The 9,440-nt window shown below is 44.7% G+C and overlaps 1 protein-coding gene across 1 annotated transcript; it reads right to left on the bottom strand.

The window, feature by feature from the left end:
• Positions 1-582: 582 nt before the first annotated feature.
• On the bottom strand, positions 583-8,215 carry C1ql3 (complement C1q like 3). The gene is made up of 2 exons (XM_048367984.1): positions 7,464-8,215; positions 583-1,769 (listed from the first exon to the last, which is right to left on the bottom strand). The coding sequence occupies exons 1-2, from the start codon at positions 8,049-8,051 to the stop codon at positions 1,590-1,592; spliced, it is 768 nt and encodes a 255-aa protein (XP_048223941.1). The 5' UTR covers positions 8,052-8,215; the 3' UTR covers positions 583-1,589.
• Between the last annotated feature and the right edge of the window lie 1,225 nt (positions 8,216-9,440).

Below are 9,440 nucleotides of genomic sequence, written 5' to 3' on the forward strand. Positions count from 1 at the left end.
CATGAGACAAAAGAAGAAGATTGACACTTCCAATGCATATAATTCCATAGATATTGGAAAGGAGAGCTGCTTTGTTTCCACACTCCTGATATTACCAGTCACCAGAAAGTGTAGCTAAGGTATTGATGAGCAAATAAAGCAGCCATAGGGTTAACCTCCATACATGTGAAATACAGGGCACTTTAACCTAGTGACATTGAATCTTCCAGCTAAGATCTTAAAGAGAAGTTTTATTATGTTGCTAATCCATATATATTTTTGCCATCTAAAATATATTTCAATCCAAAATAAGTCAAATAATTTGTGCAGGTTTGTATGCATGTATGTGTATATATTCATGTATATGTATATATATACATACATACATGTATATATACTTTCTACTTTTTAAATTAATTTTTGAGGCTCTACAAGACACTGTGCTCTGAACCCATCTCTCTATATAATATGTTATCTAACATATAGGTATAGAAATATGTGTGCATATGTGTGTTGGGTATCTATATAAAATATATACACTTTGTTATCATATTGGTTAGAGGGAAAATTGTTGGGAAATCACCTCAGGCCACAGATGTGGAGTAACTGCTGGAAGGCTTTACTCTGTGAAAAGTGCAGTAGGTCCAATTAAACCTTTGTGTATTGGGTCATGGATAATCTTCCATTCCAAAGAATGCAAAAGCCTCAGTCAGATTTAATACCAAAGAAGAGATTTCTCTGACTTTCCAAGTAAATCTAAGTGTATTCTACTGACAAACTGGACACACAGAAGGTTTTCTAAATACCACCCATAAATACATATTTTCACACGCAGAGAGGGGTAATCCTATGGTAAAAATTCAACCACTATTTTTAAAGACTATCACCAGAAGAAAGAGAGAGAGAGAGAGAGAGAGAGAGAGAGAGAGAGAGAGAGAGAGAGAGAGAGAGGAAAATTCATAAGAAAAGGAAAATGTGAAATGATCATAGGCTTGGGAATTCCCACAAATCCAGAAAATTCCAGGTTAAGGCTTGAAGTTGAATCATTTCCAGGTCTAGCTCTAATGTTAACAAGAGAACAAGGCAAACAATTTCTTTGGGGACAAGCAGCATTACTTCAATCAGACCTCCTCCTTCTTCTCCTCCTCCTGCAGGGTAAAATCATGTTCCCCCTGCACTATGAATTATCCAATTACCATAATAAGCAGGTAAACTCACAAGAACCAAAGCTGACATATGGATAAAAGCAGCAAGATCACAGTACACCAAATGATCATATATATTGAGGAAATAATTCAGTCTCTTAGATTTTTCTATAAAAATTTGTGATCTCTATAGGACTTCATTCACATGGACACTAACAATAAGGAGTATTTGCTTTGGCGGTAGTGGATCACACATCTGCTTATCTTGCTTTAAATATATATTTTTTTACATAATGTTTCCGAGGGACACAGATGTGAGTCAGGTAGCATTGGATTTCCCCTCCTATACACAACTGAGATGCCTTGGATCGACCGATCTGCATCCCCTTGCGTCCTTGATTCACTGACGTTAGCCATCCACCTCCAGAGTTCAAACTCAGAACTAGAAGCTTAGTTTCTGCATGATCAGTCAGCATAAATAATAAATCCAGAAAACGTGCTGTATTTGTTGTTGTTTCCTCCGTGGGCTTTTCCGCCATCTAATTTGATATAGACTTCGTCTCCCGGCTCCAGATGAAGAACCACACTGTTACTGGCATAGTCGTAATTCTGATCAGCATCTTGGGCGATTGCACTCGCACGGACCTGCATGAAACAGACAAGCGTTAGAGTCCAGGAAAAAGAAGTCTCTCAAGTTTTCCTTTTAGCCATTCATATCTAAGCGACTTGCTGCCATAACACAAATATAGTATAGAGATGTCTGCCTGGCCTTCCAGCTCTAGAAGGATTTTTTTTTTTCTGTAACAGTTCCATCTCTGTGATTGGAACAGAGGAAAAGAAGGGAGAAAAGAATGCTTTCATAAGGACTGTTCAACTCATCTTTTGTAAATAGCACTGCAAACAAAGTAATTTCGTCTCTTCCTACATCACTACTTGGTTTAATTCCATGAATCCCTATGCTCAATCACTTCATGGCATGGGAACCATCACAGTGTTTTGCATCTTTAAGCCAAATCGCAATGTTCTAACCATCTGTCTATGAGTACCGAAGTTCATGACTAACTTCAGTTGCTTATAACAAGAAAATTGAGATCTAAAGTAGCCAAAGACCCAGGGAAATGCCATTTCACTACAACATAGGGAGAACAAAATAGAAGAATGCCCTTTGATCTAGGGCTTTTGAAATCGAATATAAGCAAAGCCCCTCTTAGCAATCTACTTCAGATGCATAACTCATTTGAACATATTTGGTTTTCTCACCCATGTTTTCAGAGTTCTTTTTTCCATTTATGCCTTTTTACCCTTTAATTACATGTGCATTTAAATCAACAATCTAATTTCAGCAGATCTACAAGTTACAGAAAGAACTAAATCTCTATGGTGGGAGGTCTTAAAAGTCTAGCATTTTTAAATGAATGATTTCACTGAATATCCTCTCTGTTTGGGAGATCCTAAACATGTGGTTTGCTTCGAGGATGGGAGCTGTGTAGGATCTGCTTATGCCTGTGGTCTCATTTCTGAGTTGATAAACATTTGCAAACAGTCAAATGGCCTATCATATCCTGTAATATGGACATTCTGTCACATTCTCAAATTAGGCTTCATTTTCATTTAGACATATTTTGATTCTGCCTTAGAAAATCTTTCAATAGGCAGGCTTGTATCTGATTTATTTCAGTAACACATCTTCTACTTTGTGGCTTGTTTTCTATTCCACTATAATGATATTTCCCTGAATAACACAGCAAGTGATTTAGTGGTTTTGTAAACCTGCAGTATGTAATAATGCATGACTTGGGGTACAATATGCTGGATTTTATCACTTGGCGAAATGAGAGAACTGAGACATAAGTCAAGAATTTTCCCTGCATTCCTTTCAAAATTTAAATGATAGGTTTTCCAATTAAATTTTCATGTGATGACATGTTCTCACATTAATGCTGAAATGTTAAAAAAGGAGAAGGCTCTTTGACACTGCTGAACTTGGAAAGTAATTTGAGTAGTATTTTAAATATTTCTTTCTGAGTATCATATAACAAAAGGAGAAAAGAGCTTAAAGGATTTAGAATTGCTTAATGCTGTCATAACTAGCACTAATACAATGAAAGAAATATGCCACATAATCATACTCAGAAGCATTGACTTAAATATACACACCAATAATGAGATGTTCTGTTTTGACTCTTAAATAATAATATAAACTTCATAATATTTCCCAGGAATTAATCACCACTTTGTAAAAGCTGAATACTTTGATTTGTTAAATTTATCTAGCCATTAATTCCCAGGGAAATTTCTCTTCACAAGAAGAATATAATAATTATGACAATTTTTGGAGCATGTGAATTTTTAATGGATGAGAAAATTTAAAATACAAAATAGTTATTAGCTACCTCAGTAATATGTTAATTAATTATCAACATAATGCAGTTCACAGCTATAATTAATAACCAGACACTCGTTTTATTCAGTGCTTTGGGTATTCAGTGTGTATACTGTAGTTACCATTGTTTTCTGCATGAAGGTATTTGGGAACAAGAACATAGTAAATCATTTGGTTCAGAGATAACCTTTTAACAGTATAATGCAGTTTTTATTTTGAAGGGTAGGGCTACAAAACTAATTCATTAGGTGTAACCACAAAACCTTGCAAATGCATTAAAATGATTCCAGCCTTGGCTTTTTACTTCCTTTGTTGGGAAAAGCCAATGACATTGCTTTACAATGAAAGATTCTCTAAGACTTTAACGTATAATGGTACCATAAGATTGTTTCCAATTAAATAATTGCCATGCTTCAATACCATGATTTGAGCAACCTTGCTCACCTGTTTACACTCTAAAGGGATAATAGGAACTGAAATTTCAAGCACCAGGACCTAACTCAGTGACTTCAGTAATTCTTTAAGTCCATCAAACTCTTCAGGGAGGTAATGCACAAGAAGCTATTTGCAGTTTCCTAAACGTACACTGGTTTCTCCATTTTGCCAAGGAATATAAATTCACTCTTTCCTCACTTCAATATACTTATTTCTACCAAAATTTGCTTTCCTGTCTTTTCTGATGTGAACTATATAGATTCTATTTTTATCCCTAGCCCAGGTTTCACTGTCTGTGGGGAAAAAAAAAACCACGTTCATTTGACATATCATTAATCTCTTTAATAAATGAATATCAAACCACCAACTTATTCATTCTTGCCAATATAGTTCATGCTCCTGGTGCCATAAGACCTTCATTCTTAAAAGCAAAGAATTAGTCTTTGGTTATTTGATAGCTCTAAACCGGTGTAGTTTCTATTATAGTGGTTTATTATAGTGGCATGATGGTAATTGTTTTCAGATAGCATTTGTCAACTTTCCAGGTATAAGTATAAAGACATTACAATGTTTCCTGTATTTATGTAAAGCTGTTTGAGATTACTTTTGTGTTTTTTCTATATTAACGATCATGCACTCTCAACAAATGCCAAGAATGAATTTAGATTGAGGGTTCCAAAAGGAATACAAGGATCCTTTTAGTGGTATGTTTGTGACAATGGGATAGGTTGTATAGTTTCAGCATCATCTAATTATTGAGGGTTTATCATTAGAGACAATATTTATGGTAACATTTGCTAATTTAATTAATTGCTGCTGATGTTCTCATAATTTCATTTTCATTGTACTTCTGTGGAATCATAAACAAAAGGTTAAGTGGCACATCAGGTTAATTTACTGGCCTCTGACGTTTCCATCTGCGATCCTAGATTCAATACCAAGCATAAATAAAATGGCTCTCATCTGATTATGGCCCAGAGGCATTGCTCTCTCCCGTAGTCAGCTACATTTCATTTTGCTTAATTCTTGGGCTTCTCAAAAATCTTCTTAATCCATAGAACATTACACTAACATGGATCTCTGAGTTTCTATTTTATGAAAACAAATTAGGTCGGCTCAGAGGGAGGACCTGCCATTCAAAGAACTGATCAGACATGAATATAATTGAAAATCAAGGATAAAGTATTTATTTAGAATTAATAAAAAGAGACTTTTACAAGATTTCCCACTTGTAACTGGCTGCAGCTCACACTTCATGAAATATTTCTGGAGATGAAATTCCTTAACAGTAACATTGCAATAGCCATTTTCTAAAATAATACATGCTACACTCAAAAAATTATTGTTTACTAGTATACATTTACTTTTTTCTGAATTACCTGTTGCCTACCTTTTTGCAGATGTAGCAGCCTAATATATTGGCAATGAAATGCATTGTAGATCATAGGCCAACAATTTGTCTTATCCTGATCATGATCATAGGATTTGTATGCAGGACTGATACAAAGAAGCCATCTACACCCCAAACAATGAAATGATTTTACAACAAAATACACACAGAATTCTTATACAGAATGGGGTTCTCAGTATCACATACCATATGCAAGCTCTAAATCTAGACTTCAGCGTTTCAACCAATTTAAGCCTCTTATTTCTTGTTTTTTTTCTAATTGTGATTTCCAGAGAGTTAAAAAAAATAATGACCATTTTTGTACTTGTTGGTAAAAGTGGAATCTTAATTCATTTTAATGGATACATCTAAAAGAAAAATCAGTTCATCGTAATTGTATTTTCCAGACCTAGCTTTTGTGTCAGTAGAGAGCCAATTTGTAAATAAGGGGGTGTCTCCTGGCTGCCTACAGAGGGGCTGTGCATAAACCATGTTAGGGTGACACAATGCCTCTATTTTGGTACAGTGAGTCATGCCCTTTATAACCATTTACCTATAACTATACCCCTTCTCTGTGAATAGTTTTTATTTCTCTTAATATTACATTCGTGCATAATAACTATAATTAACAACCTTGTCAGTGCCTCCTGGTGGCCATTTTTCCTTTTAGTTCTCTATGTCCTAAGGGGCCTTAGAGCTATTTGTAGGAAAGCTATTTGTGGGCTTAAATAAATAAATAAATAAATAAAGCTCTCCCATAAATTTGGAACATTTATCTTTCACTTTGGGACCTGAAATTCTGACACAGAATTAGGTCTTGGGAAGAAATCTTGTTTTAATGATACTTAATAGAAAATTGGGGTTTGGCTAAAAGGTCCGAATTTCCACAGGAGCAGTGACCCCCCAAAAGCCAAGGGCTCCTTGTTAAGGCATGGGCTGAGGCCTTTGGGGGGCAGGGTGGTGGGCATGGGCCTGGCCTTTTTGTGTGTTGTTCTCAGCAAGGAATTTTAAAGTCTAGGGACTTCACCCACACCCGGTGGTGCTGGCTTTAGCTCCCAAGGCCTAACCCTGGTGCCTGTTGACTTAGCCTGTACAGAAGATCCCATTACACTTTCAGGTAGTTACAAATATAATTTTCCTCCTCTGACCAAGAGAGCAAAGGTGCTTCGGTTTTTGCAAGGACCACGAATTTCCCAGCCAACAGTAAAGACATCTGAACAGGGCATTGCAGACCTCTAAACCCTCTGACCAGCTCAGGAGAGCTAGTTCCGGGGCTCATCTAAGGGTACTGTTTGCACCGTCAAGGCCAAGGGCACTTCCCTGTACGCACCAGCTCCCCTACAAGTGCGCTGGGGACCCGTGGCTCCTTCCCCGTGCGCTTTCTCCTCTAGTCAGAACCCGGTGGGTGCAGTGTTTTGGTGCGTGTGGTTTGACTTTTGTACGATGTAAACCCCAAAGGCTCGCCGTTTCCTCCCGTGCCTTGCTTCTCACCAGTTTGTACTGCCTCTGAAAAGTCAATTGGAGTCTTAAAAGGGACTAGGTGTGAGTTTCACCGTCTGGGATGCCCCCCAAAGTCCCTGCGCACCGGGGCCACGCACAGTCCCGCTTCCATCCGGGAAGCGCCAGGGACTCGCTCCTCTGGGTCCCCTTTCTCCCTCCAGCCCAAGCCCATTCCCCCCCAAGTTTCCCTCTGGTGACACGCCCGTTTCGGGCTCCTCGGGCCTCTCCGTTCCCCGAATAGTCTGCAAGTGCCCCGAGGTTGCTAATCAGGATCGCCCCGCCCGGGGTGCTTTCTGGCTCCGGGAATTCCCCAGAATCAAAGTTGTGCCGGGGAACCCAGACCTCCGGGCTTCTCGCCCCTCGAGGGTCGCGCTCACTCGGGCGCGCACGGATTGCGGGTCTGAGATTCGGGAACCACCCTCTGCCAGCCGCGGGGCGCCGTCCTCCGTCCAGGACCCCCAGCCTGGGCCCGGCGGCTAGAGCCAGCGGCTCCCCGCGGTGGTTCCGGGAGCCAGGTGGCCGCGCCCTTCCTCCGGGCGGGCTCCCACCCCCTATTTCCGGGGTCTCCTCCCTCTCGCCCGCACCTGCCCGCACTCCCTCCCCGCCCTCCCCGCCGCCTGCCCGCACTCACCTGGTTGTTTTTACACAGATCAGCCCACATGCTGGTGCCGTCCCCACCGCGCATCAGGACGTGGTAGGTGAAGAAGTAGATGCCCGGGATGGAGCAGGTGAACTTGCCCGTGGTGGGATCGTAGTGGTTCCCCAGGTTGGTGACCACGTCGTCGAACTTGAGCACCTCGTAGCCTTCGTGCTGCCGCTTGAGGCCGGCGTAGAAGGCGATCTTGGGCACCGTGCTGTAGGTGGCCGCGCTGATGGCCCCGGCCGCGTTCAGACCAGGCGTCCCGGGAGGGCCCGGCAGGCCCTGGCGACCCGGCTCGCCCTTCTCGCCCGGGGGCCCCACGGGCCCCGGCGGCCCCGGCTCACCTGGGGGCCCGCGGGGGCCTGCCTTCCCCGGCCGGCCGGCCTCGCCTTTCGGCCCCTGGATGAAGGTGGGCAGGGACTGCATGAGGCCGCGGTCCGGGGTGGCGGCGGTGCTGGGCGCCTTGGTGCCGCCGTAGGGGTCGCAGACCATGCGGCAGGTGCCCAGCATCTCGTAGTGCGCCGACGTGCCGGCCGAGCTCACCAGCACCGGGATGAGGATGACCAGGAGCAGCACCATCACCACCCCCAGCGCCCCGGCGGCGATCAGGCGCCTCCTGCTGCCCACCAGCCGGCTCAGCGCGGGGCGATCCTCTTGTCTGCTTTTGGACAAAATTTTGAAGGTTGGGTGGGAACCTCTTCAGAGCCGAAAACAATCCCCCTCCGAACCCCAACTCCCCTGGGCCGGCGCGCCCGGCCGGCGGTGGCTGCGGCTGGGGAGCGAGCCGGGGCGCCGAGTGACGGGAGCTCAAGTCCGAGCTGGGGGGTGCGGGCCGCGGGGCGGGCTGCGCGGGGCGCCCTGTCGCCCGCCGCGAACCCCTAGCACCTGTGGCTGCCGCGGGGCGGGCACCGGCGCGGGGCGCCCGGAGGAGGGCACAGCCAGCCGCCGCCTCGCGCGCTCTCGGGAAGCCGCTCACACTTTTATGCCGCCGCTGCCCGCGATCGACTTGTCCGTTTTTGCCGACGGAGCCAGTTCGCCCCAACTTTCCACCCGAAGTTGTCTTCTTTTTTTTTTTTTTTTTTCTTTTCCTGCCTCCTCCTTCTTCTCACTCCGCGGAGTTCGCCAGTCCCCTGCTTTCTTCTTCTTCTTCTTTTTTTTTTTTTCTCGCTCTTTCGCAACCACCACGACTCTAATAGAAGCGCAGCCCCAAAGCCCCGCGCTGGCGGCGCGAGCTGGGCCCCCGCGCGCCCCTCGGTGGCGCGGCGCGGCGGCGCTGGCCACCCGCGACTGATCGGGTTCGCTTTCCGCGGCGCTCAGAGGCTCAGGCCGGGGCCGAGGAGCTAGCGATCCGCGGCGCGAGCGCCGGGGAGACGGGAGGCAGAATTCTGCCTGGGCACCACCTGCCAGGAGAAGAGGAGGCTGACAAACGCGCGCCGGAGCAATTTATAGGAACCCAAGGCGCAGAGGAAGGGGAGCCGCTTTGGCATCTCCGAGCAGCATCTGCTCTGCTCATCCCACTCAGAGAGAGTTTGGCATTACTCTGACAATGTGGGATTTTTTTTTCGGCCTCCTCCCCCCCCCCCTCTCTTTGCACATGGATGAACAGTAAAATCTGAATACTCCCTTGCCTAACCCAAGAGAAGGCTGCGCCTTAGGCTGGACATACTTGGGGGGAGGGAGACACAGATGGGGCAAGGCCCTCAAGACTCAGGGGTCACACTGAAGTCCTGAGTGCTGCCCCTCCCCCCCCCCCCCCCCCCGTGCGAGCAGCCCTGATTGCAGGATGCAGGTGAAAGTTGAAACGAAGCTGGCTTGATCATATTCCTTTGCTGGTTTGTCCCACGATCCGTGCGTTCAGGTGTTTCGGTTCCCTCCTCCCCCCAACTCCCCCCCCCCAAAGCCACTTTTAACATAAAGGGAGCCCTTTATGTTTTTTCCAGATGGTACGTGCGATTTTGTTTTTAACCT

Source organism: Perognathus longimembris, chromosome 18 (genome assembly GCF_023159225.1).
Source record: "Perognathus longimembris pacificus isolate PPM17 chromosome 18, ASM2315922v1, whole genome shotgun sequence".
In the NCBI taxonomy this organism is placed as follows: domain Eukaryota; kingdom Metazoa; phylum Chordata; class Mammalia; order Rodentia; family Heteromyidae; genus Perognathus; species Perognathus longimembris.

Excerpts from the sequence above, each read along its gene's own strand:
- C1ql3 (XM_048367984.1), bottom strand. The coding sequence starts at position 8,051 with ATGGTGCTGCTCCTGGTCATCCTCATCCCGGTGCTGGTGAGCTCGGCC. Across the intron at positions 1,770-7,463 it reads ATCTGTGTAAAAACAACCAG|GTCCGTGCGAGTGCAATCGC; the intron begins GTGAGTGCGGGC and ends TGTTTCATGCAG.